The sequence below is a fragment of the Heteronotia binoei genome, chromosome 21 (genome assembly GCF_032191835.1).
Source record: "Heteronotia binoei isolate CCM8104 ecotype False Entrance Well chromosome 21, APGP_CSIRO_Hbin_v1, whole genome shotgun sequence".
Taxonomy (NCBI): domain Eukaryota; kingdom Metazoa; phylum Chordata; class Lepidosauria; order Squamata; family Gekkonidae; genus Heteronotia; species Heteronotia binoei.
In genome coordinates, this window is record NC_083243.1 from 178,280,710 (window position 1) to 178,308,038 (window position 27,329).

General features: G+C 45.1%; 1 protein-coding gene across 1 annotated transcript in view; it reads left to right on the forward strand.

The window, feature by feature from the left end:
* TNS1 (tensin 1) overlaps nucleotides 1-27,329 on the forward strand; it is a 494,447-nt gene that overhangs the window by 341,907 nt on the left and 125,211 nt on the right. Inside the window, exons 12-17 of the mRNA XM_060261061.1 lie at nucleotides 2,114-2,226; nucleotides 6,329-6,389; nucleotides 7,848-7,923; nucleotides 8,105-8,234; nucleotides 10,078-10,143; nucleotides 11,108-11,224. Coding sequence (XP_060117044.1) covers nucleotides 2,114-2,226; nucleotides 6,329-6,389; nucleotides 7,848-7,923; nucleotides 8,105-8,234; nucleotides 10,078-10,143; nucleotides 11,108-11,224 — 563 coding nt within the window. The remainder of the gene's footprint in view (nucleotides 1-2,113; nucleotides 2,227-6,328; nucleotides 6,390-7,847; nucleotides 7,924-8,104; nucleotides 8,235-10,077; nucleotides 10,144-11,107; nucleotides 11,225-27,329) is intronic.

Here is a 27,329-nt window from a genome sequence, read left to right on the forward strand (position 1 = left end):
CTCATAGCCCAGCTAAACATATTTCAGGCCATCCAAACTGGGGCTAAAAATGTACACGAGACAAGACTAATATTTTCTCCCAACATCAAATTTACCGCTGGCCATCACCTTATAAAAGCAGGGAGCTGGCAGAGGAGAGACGGACAAGGCAGACAAATGCACCAGACAGGCTGCTGTGAGATATTAGCTTGGGTACACGTGCAGATTTGGCAGGTTGCACAAAGATGATCTCTCTGCTATCGTTATTTTAAACAAAGATGCAGGTTAAAAGTTATGGCCTGTGATGCATTCCCAGTCTGTTTCACTAGGTGGTGCTGGAGGCCTCCCATTATAACTGCTGTGATGTGTCAATGTTTTGATAGAGGCGTACACTTTTGAAAAGTTTTCCCGGTGTCCCACAAGAGCAGACAGTAAGACCAGTTTTCCCTCTCCTGCCCCCAAGTATGTCTTTGTTTTTCCATGTATATTTATTTCCATGCATATTCCCATTCATCAAAAGCTGCTAGGCAAATCAGAAATGTCTGAAAGGCAGGACAAATCTTTCAGCCTTATTGGTTTTTTGCAGGCCCTGTCAGTGGGGCATTGGCAATACTGTCAGACCCCCCAGTGTCTTGCGCTGTTGGATTATTCCTCTGCTAGCTGGTTGCTCAAGCAGATCTTACCATTAAATGGTGAGAAACATCCCACTTTGAGCAACACATTTCTGAGGAGGCACCTTTTTTCCCTGTCTCTAGCTATTATCCCTGTGTGCCATTAAAAATGAACTCCATCCAGTTCAGAACGATGTGTATATGTTTGGAGCAGGCAGAAAAGAGCACATACCACCCATGCGTCAGTAAGTTCATTGGTTGTCGTATGTTTCCAGGCCCAATTCAAGATACTGCTTTAAAACCCTAAATAGCGCAGGCCCAGAATTCCTGCAGGGATCGTCTTCTTCTATGTAGACCTTTCTGTCTCTTAATCAGCCAGTGAGGCCATGTTAACAGTTCCATCACAGTTGGAAGCAGGGTATTCTCAGTGGTGACTCCAGCACAGCTTGCCTGCCTATCCTCTTCCTTGGTCTTATTCATTAGGCAGATAATCTCCTTTTAATCTCCCAGGTGTGGTTTCATTGGTGGAAGTTTAGGAATTGTAATGGTATTTCTATTTTATATGACTTCATTTTATATGAGCTGTGTAACATGTTTGTGCAAGCAAAAATAAAATAATACACACCATTTTGAAATGTTGCTTGAGGTATGAGAGGCCATTGCTTGGAGATATCTTTGAAAAGTAGACTGGATGGAAGTTTTTGGCCACTTCTTTCCTTTGCCCATGTACATAGCAGCATTTTCTTGCCCAGATTTGACAGAACATTGTATGCCTGATTTTTCAAGTGTTAATGCTCTATAACATATTATATGATTTGTACATATAGGATGCAAATCCTGAGGTCTTTGTAATTTCAGTTCTCCACATGGCACCATAACCTCTCAGCATCCACATTTCAAAGAATTCTGCTTGATCGTTTTATATTTTTGTGTTCGTTTTCAATGATAGTATGGAGGGGAGGGTCTGTGATTCATACATAGTTAGTTAATATGCACCGTTATGTAACAACAACAAAGAAAACTATAGCAATAAGTGAGTGAAATTACAACCAGACTGTGTGAAGGCGTATGGCAGAGTTATACTATTGGTTGCCATCCCACATTAATTCTTGAGCCTTTCTCCCAGGTCTGTTAAGCATGGTAGACTTTGCCTTTCTTGACAACTTGGTAGTTTACCATGCAAATAGGGCTGTGGTAATGGGATGGGTGATATAATGAACATAACATAATGACTGCTGGCATCCCAAAAAGTCCTGCTAATTGCCAGGGAACACATGCATTGATTCCATGCAAGAGCAATTCTCCTCTGTGCAAGTTTCTGGAATATCTTAAGGGAAAGGGGATTATGGGGCAGTTTTGGAAAACAAGTCTGTATCAGATGCCTTGGTTGAAATTATGAGAAAATTATTTAAATTATATGCCTCATGTTGGTGGTTGAACAGGCTTGTCTTTCTTCTTTTTTACTAAACCATCAGTCTTTTACAGAGACTTCACCTAACCGCCCGATTTGGTTTCTCCACCAGATACGTCCATTACTTCAGCGGCCTGCTATCTGGCACTATCAAAATGAACAACAAGCCACTTTTCCTGCACCACGTCATCATGCATGGAATTCCCAACTTTGAGTCTAAAGGAGGTAACTTGCAACTGTCTTGACCTACTGCAAAACAAAGATAACTTCCCAGAAACTGAACGGTATCCTGTCAGTTTGTGGTTTAGGAATGTCAGAACTTCTCTGTAGGGCCATGTTTCAGTCGGAACCATAGTTGCCACTGGAACATGTAAGAGAAAGAGACACATGCACATTTTTGAGAGATCTGTGAATTTTCATTACTCCCTTTATGAGGGGACAATGAGTAGAACTTTTAGTACTTCGGGCAAGTCAAGGTATGCCCCAGCTTCAAGGCTGCAGCCAGTTCATCAGACACCACAACTATTATTGCAAATGCAGATTAAACTGTAAAGAGCAGTACAATTACGACACAACATTGTTTTCACAATTGCCATTGTTTTCAAGCTTCTCTATACCTGTCTCTACTTGGACTTGAGGCCTGATTTGTGTTTTCAGGAGTCTGAGTGTAAGGTGGTGAAATGGAACACAACACTTCAGAGGCGGTGATGGTGCCGCGAAATACTTCCACGTGTTTAAAACCTTGCAAATGCAAAATCAGCAAAGCAAGCAAAAAGAGAGGGAGTCGACGTTTTCTGTTTGCCATGCTAGTTGTCTGTCTGCGCAGAGTCTTTATGCGAAAGAGAATTGAAAGCTGGAATCCACCACCTGTTTCCAAGGTGGTGTGTTCCATTCTGCTATCTCAGAGTTGTGCTGCCTCGTTCTCTGGTATGCGTAAACAGGCCCTCAGTGCTGAAGTAGCAAGTGCTTGGTTATAGATATGGATATTTATTTTTATATTATTTATGTTATTTATAGTCTGCCTTACTGAGGCTTGGCAGATTCCCTAACGTAAATCAGGGCAATCAATAGGATGAGACGTCTGATAAACAGTGCAATAGGACTAGGATTGCAGAAATCAGTCACAAGGTATAAGTATTAAACAATGCAAGGAATGCTATTATATAAGTAGAAATATTGATGTGTGGACCTGGCTGCTAGATGAACTGCTCATAGTAAAGCAGGTAGCCTCCTTATTATTACTGCATCGTATATTTAAAAGCTCTTTAATTTATTGAAGACCCAAATTCTAAATAATTACATTGTCGGAGTAATCTCTGAGAAAAGAAGACGAAACGGCAGCTTTAGAACTGGCCTGTCCCACTCTTTTGTTTTAAACACCTGATATCCTTTGTATAAGATCATGAGCAACAACATGTTATAGGTTTGATGGTGAAGTCCTATGCAGAGCTGCTCCTGTCTGAGTTCCTTGAACTGAAGGAGCTCATGCTGGAGTGATTGCGTAAGCATTCACTGGTTAAATGAGTACCCTCTGGAGAAACAGGGGCCTATGACTATTGTATGACGTGGGAGTCACAGGAGACATCCAATAAGATGGAAGTTGTATAAGCATCTGTATGAAGCAGACTGCATGATGGCCGTGTTGTACCTTAGACAGGATGGTTAGTGGTAATGTGTCCTGTGTGACCACTGCTAGAAGAGGTTATTCAAAGGAAGCAGATCTTCTGCAAGGAGATTCTGTTTTTAGCCTTTCCAAGACACAGAGGAAAAACTAAAGCTTTGCCACAGCAATTGCATCCGTCTTTTTCATCTACTGATATATGACAGTAGATGGATGGTCTACTGATGGACGGCCGACCTGCCTGTACCCCAGAAAATCTGGACCTGGTGTTGAAGGCCGTGGCAGGGTGGCTAGGCGGAGTCGATTGAAGCTGAATCCAATGAAGACAGAGGTTCTTTACCGGAGCCGCGACGGCCCAGGAAGGGGAATCCCCCTACCAGCTTTTGATGGTGTGCCACTTACAACGGCACCTAAGGTCAGAAGCTTGGGGGTGCTGCTGGAGCCTTCAACGACAATGGAGGCCCAGATAGCAGCCACTGCCAAATCCGCCTTTTTCATCTTAGGTGGGTAAGGCAGTTGGTCCCTTTCCTCGACCGTGGCGACCTGGCAACTGTGATCCATGCTGCGGTCACCTCGAGATTGGACTACTGCAACATCCTCTACATGGGGCTGCCCTTGCCTCGAATCCAGAGACCGCAGCTGGTGCAGAATGAAGTGGCCAGGCTTCTATTAGGGCTCTCCATGTGGGAGCACATACAGCCGGGGCTGCGAGAGCTGCACTGATTGCCAATAGTGTACCAGATTCGCTACAAGGTGCTGGTTATTACCTTTGAAGCCCTATATGGCTGAGGACCTGTCTACCTTAGGGACCGTCTCTCCCCACATGTTCCCCAGAGGGTACTTAGATCTGGGACACAGAATGTTATTGATCCCTAGGCCGAGGGAGGCAAGATTGAAGGCCACCCAAGAGAGGGCCTTCTCTATAGCAGCCCCTTATTGGTGGAACCAACTCCCAGAAGAAGTAAGAGCCTTGTGGGACCTTGTCCAGTTCCTCAAGGCCTGTAAGAAAACTCCATTTTGACTCGCCTTCAACTGAACTGATAGTAGTATATGAGGATACCCAGGAGGGCTGAAGACACTGGAAATTAATGATACTAGCACCAAATTGTTTTAATTGTTTATTGTTTAATCTGTTCAATGTTTTAACTGTTAAAAGTTTAGAATCGTAAATGTTTTTTATTGTTGTGAGCTGCCCTGAGCCTGCTTTGGTGGGGAGGGTGGGATATAAATTCAATAAATAAATAAATAAATATCTACATTATAGCAGTGAGAAAAATCACAGTGTTTGAAAGGCAGAGGTGCGTTGCTCTTTCTTGCAAATTCGGCCACCCTAATTTTTTCAGTCATTCAGTGATGGTGCTTTAATGCTGTGGAGTGAATATTTCCGTAAAGTACTTTGTTAATGGATCCCCCCCCCCCCCGCAATAAACGCACCAAGACTGTCTACAGTCAGCGATTTATGAAGTGGCCACACAGCTTTTTGTGTGAGATTTCCCGAGAGCACTGAAAAAAGTACTGAGAGCCTCATGCTGACTTTGGTTGCATACCTCTGTGCGGCAGACCTATCGACTGAATGTTGCCCAAGCAAAAAGATTTTCTGTTTCTTGGGAGTGCTGGATGTTTACGAAACAGAGAGTTGGGCAGGTACCTTTTAAGGGATATCTGGGTTGTTTTTTTTTTTTAATTTAAATTTATTGACAAAGGAGGAAAGCATTCATTTGAGCACTTTTAGGGGATATCTGAACCAGTTTGGTGTAGCGGTTAAGTGTTTGGACTCTTATCTGGGAGAACCGGGTTTGATTCCCCACTCCTCCACTTGCACCTGCTGGCATGGCCTTGGGTCAGCCATAGCTCTCATAGACCTTCTTCCCCTGTAGTGGTTAAGTGTGCAGACTCTTATCTGGGAGAACCGGGTTTGATTCCCCACTCCTCCACTTGCACCTGCTGGCATGACCTTGGGTCAGCCATAGCTCTCATAGACCTTCTTCCCCTGTAGTGGTTAAGTGTGCAGACTCTTATCTGGGAGAACCGGGTTTGATTCCCCACTCCTCCACTTGCACCTGCTGGAATGGCCTTGGGTCAACCATAGCTCTGGCAGAGGTTGTCCTTGAAAGGGCAGCTGCTGTGAGAGCCCTCTCCAGCCCCACCTACATCACAGGGTGTCTGTTGTGGGGGAGGAAGAGAGCCAGTTTGGTGTAGTGGTGAAGTGTGCGGACTCTTATCTGGGAGAACCGGGTTTGATTCCCCACTCCTCCACTTGCACCTGCTGGAATGGCCTTGGGTCAGCCATAACTCAGGCAGAGGTTGTCCTTGAAAGGGCAGCTGCCGTGACAGCCCTCTCAGCCCCACCCACCTCACAAGGTGTCTGTTGCGGGGAGAGAAGATATAAGAGATTGTAAGCCGCTCTGAGTCTTTAAATTCAGAGAGAAGGGCGGGGTATAAATCTGGAATTCTTCTTCTTCTTTACCACTCATGGTAAAATAAGATGCTGCACAATCCTGTTGCCTAATCCACCCCCCCCCCCCCCTGCATATGTTGCTGCCATACAGCTGGCCTTGTTGACTGGAAGGCAAGAAATGTCACTGAAAAACCTCTTCTTCAGACTTGACTGTTTTGGCCTCTTGGTATTTGTACTTTCTTCCCTATAACTAATCTCCCTGACTAATGAAGGGTCCTTTATCTTTGTCTCTGATTTATATTTCCTAGGATGCCGGCCTTTCCTCAAGATATACCAGGCTATGCAGCCTGTCTACACATCTGGAATATAGTAAATATTGCCTCGACAATAGTCTTTTGAATTTCTGAAGTCCTAAGGACACACTTGAGCATATGCCTCTCTGGGTCATCATGGGTAGAAGTGGGATCCTGGAGGGCTCTGGCTGCTTACCAGGCTGAGCTTTGCTCTTGGAACATGAACATATGGACATATGAAGCTGCCTTATACTGAATCAGACCTTTGGTCCATCAAAGTCAGTGTTGTCTACTCAGACTGGCAGCGACCCTCCAGGATCTCAAGCTAAGGTTTTTCACACCTATTTGCCTGGACCCTTTTAGTTGGAGATGCCGGGGATTGAACCTGGGACCTTCTGCTTACCAGGCAGATGCTCTACCACTGAGCCACCATCCCTCCTACATATGAAGCTGCCTTCTACTGAATCAGACCCTTGGTCCATCAAAGTCAGTCTTGTCTACTCAGACTGGCAGCGACTCTCCAGGGTCTCAAGCTGAGGTTTTTCACACCTCTTTGCCTGGACCCTTTTTTGGAGATGCCAGGGATTGAACCTGGGACCTTCTGCTTACCAAGCAGATGCTCTACCACTGAGCCAGCGTCCCTCCTACATATGAAGCTGCCTTATACTGAACCAGACCCTGGGTCCATCAAAGTCAGTATTGTCTTCTCAGACTGGCAGCGGCTCTCCAGGGTCTCAAGCTGAGGTTTTTCACACCTATTTGCCTGGACCCTTTTTTTGGAGATGCCGGGGATTGAACCTGGGACCTTCTGCTTCCCAAGCAGATGCTCTACCACTGAGCCAGCGTCCCTCCTACATATGAAGCTGCCTTATACTGAACCAGACCCTGGGTCCATCAAAGTCAGTCTTGTCTACTCAGACTGGCAGCGACCCTCCAGGGTCTCAAGCTAAGGTTTTTCACACCTATTTGCCTGGACCCTTTTAGTTGGAGATGCCGGGGATTGAACCTGGGACCTCCTGCTTACCAAGCAGATGCTCTACCATTGAGCCACGGCCCCTCCCCTAACATCTTTAGGATCATACAGGTAGCAGAGGAAGCGCCTGACTCCTATGCTAGGTGGTAATTCTTCAGTGAGGGGAAATTTCCACCAACTTTAATCCTGCCATCACAGAAGGAAGCTGCTCTCTAGGCTTATCCTAAGGATGTAACGTCCCAGCTAAGTGGTTGCTACCCTTCTCGCATAGTTTCCTTCTTCAGACCCAGCCTGGTGTAATGGTTACGAGCGGTGAGCTCCAATTTGGAGAACCAGGTTTGATTCCCTACTCCTCCACATGCAGCCACCTGAGTGAGCTTGGGCCAGCCACAGTTCTCTTGGAACTGTTCTCTCAAGAGTAGTTCTCAAAAGAGCTCTCTCAGCCCCACCTACCTGACAAGGTATCTGTTGTGGGGAGAGGAAGGGAAGGAGATTGTAGGCTGCTCTGAGACTCCTCGTAAGGAGCAGGGTATAAATTCAATCTCTTCTTCTTCTGTGCAGCAACGTGCAAGGAGACAGCCAGACCAGCATCTGCATCACTATAGAGCCCGGACTGCTCCTGAAAGGAGATATCTTGGTAAAAAGTCTCATGTTTCTGTTTTCTACCAATGTGGATGCAGCTTCCGCTGGTGATTTTGCCACAGTTACAAGCTGCAGCCTGCCATCTTCCGTTTTTGGGGAGGAGGAAATAGTTCATTGTCTCACTGGTGTCTCTCCAAGCTGATGTCCCTTTTCTCCCCTGTTCCCATCCCTGACAGTTGAAATGTTACCACAAAAAGTTCCGTAGTCCGACCCGGGATGTGATCTTCCGAGTGCAGTTTCACACTTGCGCTATTCATGACCTGGCAATTGTCTTCAACAAGGAGGACTTGGACGATGCTTTTAAAGGTCAGAACTGTCAGAAACAGAGTGAAGGGCAATAAACTTGGTTTGCAGACCTGGTAAGATGATGCAACGCTATATCGCTTTTAGGAGGAAGTTTTAATAGAGCCATGGCTGTCGTGTGATATCCTTCACTGTGACACTACAGAATGTAAAGGGAAAAGAAATGTACAGTGCCATCCTAAGCATAGTTACACCCTACTAAGTCAATTGATATCGATGGGCTTAGAAGGACACAACTCTGGATGGCACAAATAGTGTTGCTGGGAAGGAAAGGGGTGAATATGGCACTTGCTCCCAAGCAACCTGAAGCTTCACTCTGTGCTGGATGATGTCACAAAGCAATTAAATTTTTTTGTGGCTATAATTACCTTGCTTCTCTGGAATAGCCTCAGGAACTCATGCCGTCTCATGTAGATTCTTTTCCTGTGCCTTCATACGTCATTTAGCATGAAGGGTATGTGGTTGTGGGGGGGCAGATGAAGGACTAACACCTCATGGAGAGAACTATGCTCCCTCTAGCCTTCTGTTGCCCTCAAAAAGGAAGAACAGAAAAAGGCAGAAAAAATGTTAGAAACGTTTTCATGTGTGGAGTGGTGTTGAACTTTGAACATGGAACAGTTTTCCTGTTTAACTTCTTACAGAGCTGCATCTTAACAGCGTTTGGAATCTACCCAGTAGATGTGACTTAATGGCATGGCTATACCTATATATCTATACGACTATCCACTTTAATGGGTCAATGCAGGGAATAATTTCCATTGCATACGAATGCCTTCTCCACACATTCAGGAGAATGAGGTGGTAGAATACTGCAGGTGGATGATCCTATTTTGAAATGTTTCACCTGTGTTAAAAAGTCTTTGTAAACAGAAACCTGACACAGCAAGCAAAGATAGAGGTAGAATATTCCCCTTTCTTTTGCTAGCTTTTAATTTTTGGAGAATATTTTATGCAAAGGAACAGTCAAAGTTGGAATACCCCTCACAGTCTACCACAACAGGGTCTTCTGACTTATTATCACTGCATTCTCTGCATGAGTGAAACAGACTTTGGGCTGCCAAAGTATACCTGTACTGGTGCTGCCTTCATCCACTGGGATAAATCATTCTAAGACAACCAGAGAAACATTTCAGTTTTCCTGGCAGTTACAGCCATGGCAGTTAGCATAGACTTTTTTGTGGCGGCCCCGGCAACACTTTCTCCAACATAATTTTGTGAAATTGATAACTTTATGTCAGTGTCCCTAAAGGAACTCTCCTTTCCTATTGAATGCAGTTTCCTGAATAAACCAGATATGGCTCCATATCAGGGCATACCCTGGATTTTTTAGGCTGGGTTTTTTTGTAAAAGTTCAAGATGCACTCAAATTTTAAAAAGCCCCTGGACCTAAAAAGGCGGGGAAGGCAGGTCAGAGCAGGCTGAGCAGGAGGGGAGAGAAAGGCAGGGGTGGCATGCTTGGTCTTCCTGCTTTTTGCAGCTGGCAGACCCTTGGTCCATCAGACCCTTGGTCCATCAAAGTCAGTATTGTCTTCTCAGACTGGCAGCGGCTCTCCAGGGTCTCAAGCTGAGCTTTTTCACACCTCTTTGCCTGGACCCTTTTTTGGAGATGCCAGGGATTGAACCCGGGACCTTCTGCTTCCCAAGCAGATGCTCTACCACTGAGCCACCGTCCCTCCCGGGGGGTGGGTGGGAGAGGCAGGGCCAGCTTGGAGGCCCTGAGTTGAGGCGCCTCCAGTAGAAGTTGCGGAGATCCCCCCCCATAGCTATGGGCCTGCTCCATATTATGTGTCATAATCGGTATGGAGATGTAGTTATATTGAACACGTTGTTTTCTTTTTCATTGCAGATGAGCGCTTCCCAGAGTACGGGAAGGTAGAGTTTGTCTTTTCCTATGGTCCAGAGAAGATTCAAGGTATAAATGTTTTGCTAAGTGGTTTGATGATAAAATCTCACATACATTCTGACTTGGAATCTATATTAGCAGTGTGGGCATCAGATGATGCCAAGGTGCCAGCTTGTCCAGCTGCTTGAGATACTTTTTAGTTTATTCAGTTTGAGGATGTGAATAGGATCCTTGAAAATTTCAAGTGTATTACCTGCTTGTGTGACCTTTGCCTTTCCTCATTATTTAAATATGTGGGGGGTTGGGGGTGGGTGGGTTGGCAGGCTGGATCCAGTAAGTAGTTAATGCTTCCTTGAGAGAGGGGTGGTCACAGCCTTGAAACGGGTTATGATGCATTCACTGCTAAAGAACCCCAGGAGAACCCAGTGACAATCAACCAGTGTCAAATGTTCCATTCATGAGCAAGGTGATTGAATGAATGGTGACTGGACAACTTCAAGCATTCCTGGATAAAGCAGGTTGTAGCGATCCTTTCCAGTCTGGTTTCAGTCCTGGATGCGGGACTGAAACAGCCTTGGTCACTTTAGTGGATGACTGGCACTGGGAGATAGACAGAGAGAGTCTACCTCTGTTAATTCTGCAGGACCTTCTCAGCAGCTTTTGATACTATCGATCATGTTATCTTTCTGGACTGTCTTTCCAGGCTGGGATTCGGAGGCACTGTGTTGTGGAGATTTCGGTCCTACCTGAACTGCTTGTTTTGTGTTGCTCCTTTCTCCCAATTCCTTAGGTAGATTTCCTGGCTGTGACTTGACTCAGCCTTTAGTTTCTTCTTGCGTTAGTTGCTTTTATCTAACAAACTTCTGGATTCTGCATCCTGAATCTCATCATTGGTGTCTCAGTGCCCCTACTCCTCTCTTTTGTTTCTTCTCTGCTTCCGTCTATATTTTTTCATCCCTTTCATTTCTCATATTATTTCTTTCTTCCGTCAATTAATGCCTGCTTCTGAAAGCCTTCTGTCTTTGCTTCAAAGGCATGGAACATCTTGAGAATGGTCCCAGTGTTTCGGTGGATTACAACACCTCAGATCCGCTCATCCGCTGGGATTCCTATGAAAACTTCAACGTACGTCATGAAGACAGTTTGGAGGGTAAGTGACCACCTCTCCCATTGCAGATTACCTGGCTTTCAGGTACAGGCACACTTGGATACCACCAAAATTATTTCAGCTCATTTGGAAAAAAAATACATTTTCTGTCTGTTATAGGGATATGGCTAGGATTTCCTGTTTCTCTGGACTGTATAAAACACAAGAATCCCCTTGAAGCTTGCTGGCTATGTTTGTAGTCCTCCTGCTATTTTGATAGGGAAAAAATGGCAAGGGAAAGTGGTGCACTTTCACTAGCAGTGTCTGGTTTGTCTGCTAAAGCTTTCTCTCATCATGTAATATGCTTCTCTGTCGCCGATATATAGTAACCACAGGTGAAGCCATGTCTGCGGAAGTACCATGAGCATGATTATACTTGCTGCATGGGGGAACTCCATGAATATATCAGCTCAAAGATGATTAAATAGAGGAGAACGTTCTGTGCAGCCAGAGTCCCGGCCAGTGTTTCCTCTAAGATGAATTAGTGTGAGCTAGCTCATGTTTTTTTAGCCTCTGACTCACACATTTTTGTCTTAGCGAAAGGCAAATGGCCCCAGAGCAAACTAATTTATGCAGCAGCTCACAATTTTAATGCCAGTAGCTCACTAAGTCGAATTTTTTGCTCACAAGACTCTACAGCTTAGAGGGAGTATTACAACAGCTTCTTGTTGCATATTTGAAGGACGCTGTGATATATTTTGAAGATAGGAAGGCGTATGAGGGAAACTTTGGTACGACTTGTTACATTTTGCCTAGGATAAATGGCCTCAAGGTCTCCATGCAAGGAATCAATCTTTAATTCCTCTCCTGGTTACTGTCACACAGGGTAACTATGAGTTGCTTGCTACTGTTTTACCTCATCTCTAGGAGTAGCAGCATTTAATGAAATGGGATTACTTGCAAGCATTTGTCAAGTATGTATTTGAGATTGTATGAAAAGCATCATTTCAGAGGAAATGAAGCAGTACTGGGAGAGCGGAATGGAAGAGACAAGAGACTTCTCGTATTCCACATCTGGATTCCCTTTCAGTAGTCCAGTGTCCCGTGCAGCTGTTTTTCGAGACCTCGGCTGTAGAAAGGGGACAGGACTCAGCCTAATCCGCCTCCCGGCTCTTCCGATACCTGAAGCCCAGTCTAGACTGCCCTTGTTGCCTTCTCCCTGACTTTTAAAGTCCAGGCTAAAGATTAGGCAGGTCCACCCACAGTCCCCAGCTTTTACAGGAGGGTGAGCTTTTCCGCAAGAGCTGGAGAACTGATTGGTTGGTAACTCCTGCTTCATAATTCCATATTTTATTTCCTTCCTTCCCTATTTTAACACAATAATTGATCCCTGCCATTCTGTGGGTCATGTCTGTGTTTTTGGCCCCCGGCTGAGCGTTCTTGCCTTTGCCAGAACACTGCCACGTGGTGGGGGCAACTGGCAGCCTCCCCAATGACTCAGCTGTGTCTTTAGTGGGAGCTGAGTATTTTCAATCCCTAGCAAGGTCTTTGTTAAAGAGAAACTCCAAGAAGAAAAGAAATCAATCCTTAAAAGAGGAAAGTACAAACGTAGGCTAAAATTGCACTTGCGCACATTTAAGTGTAAAAATGGGTAAGGAAGGATCCCGATAAAGGAGCACAAGCGACCGGGTATCCTGTGGCTGAGGTTCAGCTTATAATGCAGAGTTTGATCACTTCCTTCTGAGAGCAAGACGTCACAATTTGTATTGACTTGGTGGAACTCGTTGATATCACACAATATAAGCTCTGGTAGCACAGAAAGGATTAAAAGCGTTCTAAGATAGCAGGTCCATCAGTGGCTGTTCATTAAGCATTGGTGACCTCTTGCTCAAGAGCTCAGTGGTCCTTGGTCCGTCAAATGCTGTGCATGAATGACTTAGAGCGAATGACTTACTGTACAAAAACTCTTTCTGGTGCAATTCTTTAAAACTTTGGACAAAGAAGTGAACAAAACATTGTTTCTTACTAGGCACAGTTTTGGTTATAAACAGCCAAAAGTCATACATAAGACAGCAGTAGAGTAGACAGATGAAAGGAGCTGGAACAACACTGTTAAGTGAACTGTGAATTGATACATTTTTGCCTGAACAGGACATTTTTTTTCACCTCTGAGGCTTCTGTTTGTAACATAAATAGAAAACCATAATTGACCGAAATTAGGTTGTCCCTCTCTTGATTTATATACCACATTAGTAAGGGCTAAATCAGAAGCTGTTCATCATGAGTCACTGGGGATTTGCGTGCAGAGTTAGCACAACAGTGGCATACCCCACTGGACCACCAGCCACTGACATGCTGATTCTTGTTTATAAGATAATGCATGGGATGGAGAAAGTAGAGAAAGAAGTCCTTTTCTCCCTTTCTCACAGTACAAGAACTCGTGGGCATTCGATGAAATTGCTGAGCAGTCGGGTTAGAACGGATAAAAGGAAGTACTTCTTCACCCAAAGGGTGATTAACATGTGGAATTCACTGCCACAGGAGGTGGTGGCGGCTACAAGCATAGCCAGCTTCAAGAGGGGGTTAGATAAAAATAGGGAGCAGAGGTCCATCAGTGGCTATTAGCCACAGTGTGTGTGTGTGTGTATATATATATATATATATATATAATTTTTTTTTGCCACCGTGTGACACAGAGTGTTGGACTGGATGGGCCATTGGCCTGATCTAACATGGCTTCTCTTATGTTCTTAAGTGTGACACAGAGTGTTGGACTGGATGGGCCATTGGCCTGATCCAACATGGCTTCTCTTATGTTCTTGACACAGAGTGTTGGACTGGATGGGCCATTGGCCTGATCCAACATGGCTTCTCCTATGTTCTTACGTGACACAGAGTGTTGGACTGGATGGGCCATTGGCCTGATCCAACATGGCTTCTCTTATGTTCTTATGTGACAGAGTGTTGGACTGGATGGGCCATTGGCCTGATCCAACATGGCTTCTCTTATGTTCTTACGTGACACAGAATGTTGGACTGGATGGGCCATTGGCCTGATCCAACATGGCTTCTCTTATGTTCTTATATGTTCTTATTCTTCATGTTGAAGGGCCGTCTCACCTTGCAAGTGCATTTATACATTACATTAACTGGACAGGGGGCACTTAAGAGGGATCAGTATTTTATTTGTAGCCACAATCACATCTCTCTTTTTTTGCTGTAACATTAACACAACAAGAGGCTCAAAAGATGTTTTTTTAGTGTCTTATCAAACCAGATACCACATGGTTCCTATGGCATATTTAATACATCTTAAGTTTAGGACAGCCTTTACACCGGCCAGATGTGAGGCACTCCCCTTTGCAGTGCTTGAGGGTAAATATAGAAGATTTCTTTTTGACCAGAGATTTTACTTATGTGATTCTGGGGAGGTAGAAACTACTGAACATATGATGTTTAGATGCAAGTGGTACAATAAGATCTGAGATAAATTTATTACACCTCTTGTAAAGGAAATGCTGGGTCAGTCAAACTCGGCATGTCGTAATAAGTTACTCTCTGATCAAAATCATGCCATCACTAAATCTGTGGCTAAATTTTGAATGGCATGCTATTACATTAGAAAGATACGGCTAAATCTGTAAACTCATTTATAAGGTAGATCCAAGAGGGCAGCAGTGTTAGTCTGAAGTAGTTGAACAAAGCAGGAGTCAAGTATATCTTTAAGACCAACAAAGTTTTATTCAGAACGTAAGCTTTTGTGTGCTCTCTAAGCACACTTCATCAGACGAGGGGATCAAGTATTGTGGTCTGATGAAGTGTGCTTAGAGAGCACACGAAAGTTTACGTTCTGAATAAAACTTTGTCATTTATAAGGAAAACAGGTATATATTTTATACTTTTAGATATATTGGATATATTTATTTTATTGATTCTATTTTATAACTTTTGTACTTATATATACTGTCTGGCTTGGTACTGTAATAAATTGATTGATTGAATGACTGATTTTTAGTGTAAGTGTGGAAGCTCCCTTATAGGAAGAGAATTGGTTTGATTTATTAGGCAGCACAGTGCAAATGGCCACTTCGAGTCAGAGAGTAACAGAACGAGTTGGGTTGGGGACCATTTGGTGTCCCTCTAGGTAATACTTCTGACTACAGCCAAAAAGTTGTTTTCTTTGCCTGGGGGCACTATCAACTGAAGTCAGTTCACAGCACTTGGTAACGGTATTTAATTCGCCTTGGGATTTCAGTTGCTAAATCATGGTCACTCCCTGCCACATACATAATGAAGACTCTGTCACAGCCAGCCTTAGAGCCAGCACATTAAAAGGAATGGGGAGAGGTGGGGAACAGATGTATTTTTTGGACAGTTTGAAGGTCACCAGCTGCATGTGGGCTTGGCCTGAGAAACAGATGGCATGAGTCAAATAGTCACAGAGTGCCAGAGGGATTTGTAAGAGAGGGCACAGAGAGGAAAGACTAGATTTTCTCCAGAGTCTCTCCCAGGTTGCAAAGATATTTCATCTTCCTCTTTAGCAAGTAAGAGTAGTCTAAATGCCAAGCCAGCTGGAATGCAGTTGCTTGCCTCCAGACTCGTGGTGTGTAGGCACAGACTGGAAAAGCTGGCATGGAGCAACTTCTGGATGCCTGTCAGAGGGAAGGTTTGGGTATATGATGGATATTCTGGATACTTGGTGTGAGCTTGCCAGCCTTGCTATTAGAACAGGCTGTCTCTATGACCAGTTTCCCAATTTGGCGTTTCCATTTGAATGGATATAAACAACACCTCTTCTGCCAAATCCAAGGAGAGGCTTTGCTTACCAGCTTAAAACAGCATCCCCTAGTTCCTAAATCAGAAAACCAAGTGGAGCAAATGGATACAAATGGGGAGAGACGGTGGCTCAGTGGTAGAGCATCTGCTTGGTAAGCAGAAGGTCCCAGGTTCAATCCCCGGCATCTCCAACTGAAAAGGGTCCAGCCAAGTAGGCATGAAAAACCTCATCTTGAGACCCTGGAGAGCCGCTGCCAGTCTGAGTAGACAGTACTGCCTTTGATGGACCAAGGGTCTGATTCAGTATAAGACAGTTTCATATGTTCAAATTAGTGACGAAGGCAAGGGGTGGTCTGTTCCAGGGGTTCTGTTCCATTAAACATCAAGCATTTCGACAAAGGAGTTTAAGAATAATCCCCACAAAAGGAGTGGGATGAAACCTTTTCAACTACATTTAGTTCAAGTCTCCCTTTCTTTGTAGTACAGATATGATCACTCTGGATGGTTGTTGATAGCAGTGGGTAAAAAAAAAAAGAGAAATTTTCTAATGTTATTTATTTACTTCATTTGCAGCACCTTTTTTCAGCGAGACACACAGTGGATTGCTGTGTGTGTGTACCAGTTCAATCAGACCACATAAGACATCCAATAAACAATGCAATAGGACTGGGATTACAGAACTAGAAAACAAAGCAAACAAAAACAGTCCAAGGCATGGCATTTGATCACAAAAGTAGATGATGATGCAATAACAGCTAGGTGACTTGTACAATAAACATTGCAATAGACAACACACCTATCCCCTTATAAAAGCATCGGATTGGCCTGTTCCATTATACTGCAGTTCTAACTCCTTTAGAAAAATGCCTAATGAACATTTATATTTTGCACATTCTGTAAAACAGCAGAAATAAACAACAGAAGCATGGAGGCCTTCCTGATCGCCTGAGCTGAGAATGCATGTGTATGGTCTGTTGCCAGTCTTAGCCATTTGTCAGGTGACACTCTCAGAAGACTTAGTTCAGATGAGTGAAGGTTGTATGGCAGAGTATAATAGAAGAGGATCAGACTGTGGAGTCACTAAGTGCCAAAATACCTTAAAACCAGTGAGTTGGAGGAGAACTAGCTGATGCATTGGCAGCTAGGGTTGCCAAGTCTAATTCAGAAAATATCTGGAGACTTTGGGGGTGGAGCCAGGAGACTTTGGGGCAGAGCCAGACTTTCCCATTTCCAAAATAAATGCATAAAAATACAGCAGTGCAGTTCACCTGAATAGTCATTATTTCGTCATCCCCAATAGCTGCAATTCTAGTAAATGAAAGTGTAAACACACAAAAAGCAGCCAAAATGTACAGAGTTTGCAAGCTCACATTTTTGTGATCTCACTGGGGCTTTACTCACAGGAACTGCTGTTCTTCAGCCTAACGCAGGCAAACAAAAAAGAGAGGTGGAGTTTTCCTCTATCCCATAAACAGGCTCCTATACAAAGACTCTGAAAACGATGCAAACAAGCACGGAGACAGACACACACTATTACTGCCTCCCCTACATAGACTTCTGAAAAGTACTCTCTCTCACACACACACACTGGGTCTGGTTCCTCCACAACGACATCTGACAATTGCAGGGGCTACGCTGCTCTCTCTCTCACACAGGCACACGCTCTTACCGTGAAAGGAAAGCAAAACAAATGGAGGCTCTGCTTCTGACCCTTTCCCATGAAGTACTTTCTGCTTCTTGCTCAACTTTAAAGGGACACAAACACACAAAGAGGCATTTTAAAATGGGACCTGTTTGCAGGTTTCTTAATCTGGGGGAGATCTAGAGGTACTGGTGGCTGTGGGGGCATGGCTTCCCTCCCGCCGGCCAGCTGGGACCTGGGGATTGGGAAGCCTATCTGGCAGCAGAGAAGTAGGTTTTCTTTACCACCGTCACCCCTGCCTCTTAGGTTAGTAAGCTCTGTAGCTTGTTTTGTCAGACTCAGTTTGAGCATTCCACCAACATCATTCTAGACATATCTCAGACCTCTGGAATACGTCTAGATACATGGTTCCAGATGCCTCCTCAAGGGTGGGAGAGGTCAAGAATGGAGCAGCTATGCCAGAAGCTTCCAGGAGTTTCTTGTTCCAAGCTTCCTCCATGGTGTCCATAGAGGTATCATCTGGAATCCCAGGGCATTTTGGAATCCAGCCAGATCTATAGGCCACCAAGGGCTGACCATTTTAACTGGCAGAGTGAGGGTGCTGCATTCTCCCATGTCTTGAGGAGGCAGTAGTCAGACTACGGCTTATCACCATTCATTTCAGTAGAGACAGGTGACATAAATGCAGAAAACATTGTGCATGTGGGTCACCTTTCTCTGAATTAGAGTTCTTCATAGGATTGAAACTCCAGCTATGCAGCAGAGTATCCCTAGGCCCATCATCAGTTGGTACTCTGGAGCCAATAATTTGGGCTTCTCCTTTCTTCTGTAGCATGTGCAAAAGTACATGACATCTGTAATCTGAGCACTTTCCTAGGAGTAAGCTACAGTGAATAAAATGGGGCTTACTCCAGGTACGTCTGCTTACGGTTGCCACTGCCTGGAAAAAAGGAAACCCCCCCCCCCCCCCCCTTTCCAGCTCTGGCCTTCTGATCTTGTAACACTCAAAAAAGTTCTTAGCAGAGCTTTGATTTCTTGCTGCCTTTGCATTGAAATGCAACAACGAACAGGACAGGGACAAGTAGCTATTGGGATAATATTATGTATTAGGCTTGCCAATCCCCAGGTCTCAGCAGGGGTTCTTCTGCTTTCCCAGTCTCCTTCCTGCCCCCAGTCTGCTGGCCAGCGGGGGGAAGCCCCACCCCCAAAGCTACCATGTGATTTCCCCCCTCCAGTAGAGATATTTTGACTTTCCAGTCTCCGTTTGGAAAGGCTTCCTCTTGGGATGGGGTGTCTGTGTTACTTTGAAGAAGTTGGCTGCAACTCGTGAGTAGAGAGGCCAAGCCCTCACTTCAGAGTCACCAGAAAACAGGAGGGTGGGGGGGGGGGGGAGGAGAGGAACGTCTGCTGAGCACTTCATTATTCCCTATGTGGAGATTGATTCTCATAGAGTATAATGGGGAATTGATCTAGAGGTTTTGGGGGCTCTGGGGGAGCTGTTTTTTGAGGTAGAGGCACCAAATTTTCAATATAGTATCTAGTGCCTCTCCCCAAAGTACCCCCAAAGTTTCAAAACGATTGGACCAGGGGGTCCAAGTCTATGAGCCCCAAAAGAAGGTGCCCCTATCCTTCATTATTTCCTACGGAAGGAAGACATTTAAAAAGGTGTGCTGTCCCTTTAAATGTGATGGCCAGAACTCCCTTGGAGTTCAATTATGTTTGTCACACCCTTGTTCCTGGCTCCACCCCCAGTGTCTCCTGGCTCCACCCCCAAAGTCCCCAGATATTTCTTGAATTGGACTTGGCCAACCCTATTATGCATAGACTCCCACAGAGTGATAGAAACAGTCCCTGCCCTGTGGAAAATAAGACATTTACAGCATTCTTTGCCATTTAAGCACAATGCACTGTCTCAAAGCAAAGGCTGTGGAGTTTCAGTTTTCAGATGTAGAGAAGCAACAAGGCCTGCTTTATGCATCTGTGCTGAATAGGCCCCTCAACATCACTCTGGAATGTTCTTGGGCTTCCATGTAGAACTCATTCCATTCCCTTGTAAGGTCAGTAGAGGTTTTCATTCCTGGAGACATTAACGTCCAAAGCACTTGATCCTGCACTGGAGGAGACATTAATGATAATAGATGGCTTGTGGAACTCTCAGAGGAGTCCATCCTAAGCATAGGTATTTATGGTTTCTTCTCCCTCTCGTTGCTGCAGAAAGCAAGAGCTGGGAGTGTATTTGTTAGTGCTGTGCCTTTCATTGCTGGCTAAAGTCCCTGCATGGCAGCGACATGAAAATACTTGGATGGATCAAGCCAGTGATCTGTTCAAAAGAGCCTGGCTCATTTTCCAGTTGTGTTTGGTATTTAGGGCTGTTCTTTTTTCCCCTCCTGCCTCATCACAGGTAGAACATTGGACAATTTTTGCTTCCTTCTCCAAGGATCTGGGCAACAGAGAACTGTTGTGGGTTGGATTAAATTTACCCTCTGCTGAAGCGTACCCTCCCCCTTCCATTATACGGCAACAGGATAGAGGCTAGTACTGTTGTACCCCGAAATCAATGGTGTACAAGTTTATATTATAACTTAATTCTAGGGGAAATTTGCCCCAGAGGGGAGTCTTGATCTGCCCTTAGCTGCACAGGCTTGTCAGAAAACAGGAGTTCACTTTACATACCTTTGTGTTCAGGAGTGCAAAACACTTCTTCCTGGTAGTAGGAAACCCTTTTTGGAAATCTAATTTCAAGTAATTCTCAAAGTTATATGCACATTTTTTCCCCCCTGCAGAAATCTGACATAAACCTTTACAACTATATGCAACATAGGGTTGCCAATCCCCAGTTGGGGGCAGGGGATCCCCCGGTTTGGAGACCCTTCCCCTGCTTCAGGGTCATCAGAAAGCGGGGGGAGGGGAGGGAAATGTCTGCTGAGAACTCTGTTATTCCCTATGGAGATTTATTCCCATAGAAAATCATGGAGAATTGATCCACAGGTATCTGGGACTCTGGGGGGGGGGCTGTTTTGGGGAGTAGAGGCACCAAAATTTCAGTATAGCATCTAGTGCCTCTCCCCAAAATAACCCCCCCCCCCAAGTTTCAAAAAGATTGGACCAGGAGGTCCAATTCTATGAGCCCCAAAAGAAGGTGCCCCTATCCTTCATTATTTCCTATGGAAGGAAGGAATTGAAAAGGTGTGCTGTCCCTTTAAATGTGATGGCCAGAACTCCCTTTGGAGTTCAATTATGCTTGTCACAGCCTTGATCTTGGCTCCACCCCTAATGTCTCCTGGCCCCACCCCAAAGTCTCCTGGCTCTACCCCCAAAGTCCCCAGATATTTCTTGAATTGGACTTGGCAACCCTAATGCAACACAATGATGGGGCAGTTTCTTTTGAGGTTACTTGGGCCAGTAGCTGGTGCAGATTCACTTCTTATAAGCTTTTGATACGTTGCCCTTATTTATTTATTTCTTTATTGCACATGGGAGTTTCCCCCTACACTGAACCTTTCTGTTTCTCTGATGATTAAATAAAATGGTATGTAGGGAAGGGGGGTGGTGAGGTAGGACAAGAAGACCCACAGTGGGACCTATACATCCCATGGTCCACCACACAGTCTAGTGATATGGGAATGAGTTGTACCTTCAACCACAGAGGGGGGTGGTGAAAATTTCATTTGGGATGCTGTTTGTAGGAATGGAGAATGGGAAGTGTTAATCACTTTCACTTTCTGATTCCCGGATGTTATGTGTAGCTGCCGCTAGGAAAGGAAGCTATGCGGGAGGGGTGTATGAAGATGGAGGTCCTGTGGCTGGACGGGGGGGGGGGGGGGGGGGGGGGGCGGGATTTGGGGTTGAGATGCCCACTCCTGGCTCTTGACAGTGTGTCATTAACACCTGCATTGTCTGTAAGGAGCTTGGGGGTGGTCCTGGATGCCTCCCATTCAATGGGGGCTCAGGTAACGATTGTTGTTAAATTAAAGTTCTACCACTTTGCTTAGTTAAACGGTTGGTTCCCTTCCTATCTCCCTCTGATTTAGCCACAGTGATCCATGCAGTGGTCACCTCCAGTTTGGACTATTGTAACTCACTCTGCACAGGGCTTCCCTTGAGACTGACCTGGAAATTGCAACTAGTCCAGAATGCCGTTGTGCCAGTTCTGACAGGAACATCTTTCAGAGCACCTATACAACCAGTGCTCTACCAGCTGCTCTGGCTCGAAATTGAAGACCAGATCAGGTTCACAGTTTTGGTGCTGACCTTGAAAGTCCTGAGTGGTCTGGGACCAGCATATCTTCAGGACCACCTTTCCTGGTACAGCCCCTCAAAGAGCGTTATGCTCTAGTGATCAAAATCTGCTGATGATCCCTGGCCCCAAGAGCATCCGGCTGTCCTCAATCGTGGCCAATGCCTTTTCAGCTCTGGCTCTATCCTGATGGTACACTCTCCTAGGAGAGGTCAAGGCCCTGTGGGGCTTGTTACAGTTCTGCAGGGCCTGCAAAATAGAGTTGTTTGCTGGGCATATGGTTGAGGACAGCAACAGGCTCTGCCTTAACCGTTTCCCGTTAACGGTCTCCTCTCTTTCTCCCTCTCTCCTCTCCTCTCCTCTCCCCTCCCCTCTCCCCTCTCCTCTCCTCTCCTCTCCTCTCCTCTCCTCTCCTCTCCTCTCCTCTCCTCTTCCTTCTCACCAGACAACTATACCTTACCCCCTCTGAGATTTTACACCATCTTTATCTGTATAGTGGGATGTATCTATTTATTAGGTATTTTTGTAGTATTTATTGGGATTGTGTGCCGAGTATTTGAACTGAATGCTTTTACAGATGATGTTTCCCACTCTTAGCCTGGTCTCTGGAGAAAGCAGGTTATAAATTTGAACAACTACTACAGTAACAACAACAACAGCGACAATCATCATTATCACCACCACCACCACCAGAAGGCATTAATTCCAGTGTTAGGGCATTGATACTCTTCCTTGGGAGGATTATTCATATCAGCATAGGATTGGTATGTGTACTGCAGTATTTCAGTGCAGCCCAACACAGCTAGTGGTGCTCCAGTTTTGTCTTTGGATGGCACAATATATACGAACCTTTTAAGTAACTTGTATCTAACTGCCCACCCCCCCCCACACACACATACATTTTGTGGTTTAGAAATCAAAAGTCAATGAGGATCTTGCATCTTGCTAGTAAAGAGCGCTCAGGGATTATAGCTGCTGCCCGTCCAAAGTTTGCATTCTCTATAAATTGTTAGCCTTTTAAAGATAAAATTGCTTTCCTCTCTGCTGACCATCATTCCACCTCTCTTTAAGTCCCTTGCAGGTGGAATGATGGTCAGTCCCTGGCCACATGGATGGGACACCCTAAGAAAAAATCCTGCATAGATGTGATATTGTTTGGTCAGAACTTTGTTCCCTCTGGTTGAATTCCTGCCTCCCTTGCTCCTTCCTGGATGAAGCTATGTTCTGGGATTACGTATCTCCTTAAATTTCCCGTTTGGCATGACAGCAACATAATTGGGACACACACATTTTGCTTCAGTGCAGTCCACCATGAAGTCTGTGAGGTATGGGAGCTGTACAGAAAAGTGCCAGCTCCGGAAATGAGCCAATAACAAGTTCAACGAACAGAGCCTGGCGCTGGTCCAAAAACCTGCTCTTTTGCCATTCATGCTCTTCCTTGGAAAGATGGCTTCAAGCAAAGCACCCTAGTATGTGTGTGTGTGTATATATATATATATATTTTTATACACTGCAGAATCCAAATACACTTTATGGTCAGAGGACCACGTATTGCGGCAGGGCTTAGTAGCCAATCAGTATTTTCTGCTAGCCAGCTGTATGGTCCAATGTATAAACAATTTTTATTGGTAACATATGGTAGCAAATCTATATCAATATCTTACAACTTAAAAAGAAAAACTTATCTACCCCATATCTTACTTTTCCCCCACCCCTCCCCCCGTTATTTGACCCCTGCCAGTGTTATTTACTTAAAAAAACCAAATATTAAAGGTACCCTTAACTATTAAGAAAACCAAAAGTTATATTCTTCCTTTAAAACTTAATCATTATCAAAAATTGTCCAATGTCCTTTTATTTTCCACTATTTTTCTACATATCTTCTGAACTTCTTCCATCTTAAAAAGATCCAAATCATAGTCTCTTAATATTCTTGTTAATTTGTCCATTTCACTCCATGTCATAACCAGCTATAGCAGGGGTGTTGAACTCATTTGATCTTCTTCGTGGTCTCTGTGCAGTCCCACACGCGGGTCTTTGTTGCCTGCGGCAAGACCCATGTGTGTGACTGCACAGATGACCACTCGAAGATCATCAGTTACAGGCAAGCAACCTGTTTTTATGAGGACCAGACCTGACATAAATGAGACCTTGTCGGGCCGGGCCATCTGTGTCACAAAATGTAATGCCAGGTAGCAGAAATATAAGTTTTATAAAAGACACAAACCCAAATATATTAAAGAATCATAGAGTCGGAAAGGACTTCCAAGGTCACCTAGTCCAACCCCCTGAGCAATGCAGGAAATTCACAATTGCCTCTCCACCAGACACACATACCCTCCTTTTTTTAAAGTGAGAATATAAACATGCTTAAAATATTCTCTTGCAATATTTTGTTGCTGATGCCCCCGTGCTGACTGGAGTAAGGAGTCTACAAAGCTAAACTGGAGTGTTGTCTACAAAACTATAGTCTTCCCCAGAAAAACCAACTACAACTCCTAATAGGCAGTGCAATAATAAACAGACAGCAATGTATAGTGTCAAGTATGAGCTTACTATTTGGGAGGCTTAGGTTAAAAATCCTCCGTCTACAAAACGAAATGTACTGGTTGAGCCTGGTTTGGACAAACGTTCTCAGCCTAATATCCACCTTGATACCATCAGTATCAAGGCTAGGGGAAGAGGGAGGGGAAGGGAAGGCAGACTCACTTGTACCCAGGAGAACTGCAGTATAAAGAGCCTAACAGAACACACAGAGAGAGAGAGAGTAGCAAGGCACAGGAAAGCTCATACCTTGAAGAAAACTTTGAAGGTTTTTAGATGCAACTGGACTACAAACTTGGCTTCAATCACATAAATACTCAAGGGGAAGGGAGAGAAGGAAAAAGAAAGCAAGACGCAGCTCCTATCTTAAAGAAAACTCCATTGGTTTAAGGTTCATGGCCCTGTTCACACAGCGTGTTGAGTCCGTGTCAAACTGACCCGGTTCTGTTCCGAATATCTTGGTTCCAGATATTATTGATCAGACTGCCATACTGCAATTCGAATCACTCCGCGTGAAACCGTCTTCTGCCATCCACACAATGGCACCATGCCGTTCTTTTTTTTCTTCCACTATTATGTGCACATGTGCATAGGTTAAAACATTATGTGGTGATGCGCATATCGCTAAGTAGTAAAAAAATGGCGACGGTAAACCGGATGTCTGAGGCTCCTTTTGCTCTGGGACAGCCTTCAGACATCCGGAAGTTGGTTGCTATCGCAGCAGAACTATCCAGACGGAGAAAACTACGAGAACTCAAAAAACACCGCAAAGGAGCAGGTAACAAAATAATCTGGTTCCGAGAAGGATTGGGTGGGGCACGGGGGCGCTACACAACTTAGTACCGGGAGGCAGATGTCGCTGTCTTTAAATCCAGAGGAAATAGCAGCGACATCTGATTATACTGTCTGAACAGGGCCAATAGGACTCAAACTTGGCTTCAATTACACAGACTCAAGGGTGGGGGGGGGGGAGGGAAAGAGGAAGCAGATTCAGCTCCTATCTTAAAGGGAGAGCCAGTTTGGTGTAGTGGTTAAGTGTGCGGACTCTTATCTGGGAGAAACCGGGTTTGAGTCCCACTCCTCCATTTGCACCTGCTAGCATGGCCTTGGTTCAGCCATAGCTCTGGCAGAGGTTGTCCTTGAAAGGGCAGCTGCTGTGAGAGCTCTCTCAGCCCCACCCACCTCACAGGTGTCTGTTGTGGGGGAGGAAGGGAAAGGAGATTGTGAGCCGCTCTGAGACTCTTCGGAGTGGAGGGCGGGATATAAATCCAATATCTTCATCTACCTCACAGGGTGTCTGTTGTGGGGGAGGAAGGGAAAGGAGATTGTGAGCCGCTCTGAGACTCTTCCGAGTGGAGGGCAGGATATAAATCCAATATCTTCATCTACCTCACAGGGTGTCTGTTGTGGGGGAGGAAGGGAAAGGAGATTGTGAGCCGCTCTGAAACTCTTCAGAGTGGAGGGTGGGATATATAGATCCAATATCTTCATCTACCTCATAGGGTGTCTGTTGTGGAGAGGAAGGTAAAGGAGATTGTGAGCCGCTCTGAGACTCTTCGAGTAGATGGCGGGATATAAATCCAATATCTTCTTCTTCTTAAAGAAAACTCTGTCGGTTTTAAGGTGCAACAGGACTCAATGGCTTCAATTACGCAAAGACGCAGGGAGGGGAGGGGGGAAAAAGAAAGCAGACCCAGTTCCTACCTTTAAAAAGAACTCCATGCATTAACATTTGGGGAGGGACGGTGCTCAGTGGTAGAGCATCTGTTTGGGAAGCAGAAGGTCCCAGCTTCAATCCCTGGCATCTCCAAAAAAGGGTCCAGGCAAGTAGGTGTGAAAATCCTCAGCTTGAGACTCTGGAGAGCCACTGCCAGTCTGAGAAGACAATACTGACTTTGATGGACCAAGGGTCTGATTCTGTATAGGCAGCTTCATATGTTCAACATGCTGCTGGACACAAACTTGGGCTTCACAAACGCACACAAACCCATGGTCGCAAGGCACAGGGGAGGTGTAGCCAAGTAATAAGGGGGTGGGATTTGCATGGGATATGAGGAAGTTACTGATCACGACCACCAGGGAAACCAGTCATGTGGTGCTGCTGATCTTACTGCGACCCCAATAGTAAATTGGCAGCAAATCTTTAGCAGGGAGGAGGATCGTGGTGTTTGTGTGCCCTATCTGCGAGATGGATTAAAGACCTTGTGTGTCGGGGTGGTGGGGCGGTTTTGGCCTATAGGCCGCATGTTTGACACTCCTAAATAGTCCGTTCTTCGACATATTTTTCAGTGACTGCAAAAACAGCTCTGTAGTTTGGCCTTTAGGAAAATAAATTCAGTGAGAAGAAAAGTGTAATGGACAGGGCAGTAAACCTGGATCTGTGAATGCTTTTTCTTCGAATGCTTGTGCCACCTCAGGAAGACCGCAAAGCTCGGTGCAGGCGCATCTGTTTGGCAGGGCTGTCAGAGAGCTTCCACCGGTTTCCCTGAAATGTTGGATTAGCAGCATGAAGGATGTATCTTTGCTATCCTCATGACAGGCTGCCAGTAGCAATCATTCCTGTTGCTCTCTAATTACCCAATGGCCTTTTGCCAGCAGACATTCCTGCCGGGAGAGCTTGCTGCTAGGCTGGCGATGGTACAGTTCCTTGCTGGGTTTGTGTGTATCTAAGGGATTGTTTTTCTGCGTCAAGAGCATGAACTACAATGAGGGGGAGCATGCATCCATTTGTTTATGCGCAGAGTGAGATGACACTGCTACAGTTAGCATATATTTAACTCTTGCTCTGTGCTGAGCGCAGTGAAGCTCAAATGGCTAATAAATATTGATACTAATAATTCAGGCCTGGAGAGCAGTTTGGTGTAGTGGTTAAGTGTGCGGACTCTTATCTGGGAGAACCGGTTTGATTCCCCACTTTTCCACCTGCACCTGCTGGAATGGCCTTGGGTCAGCCATAGGTCTGGCAGAGG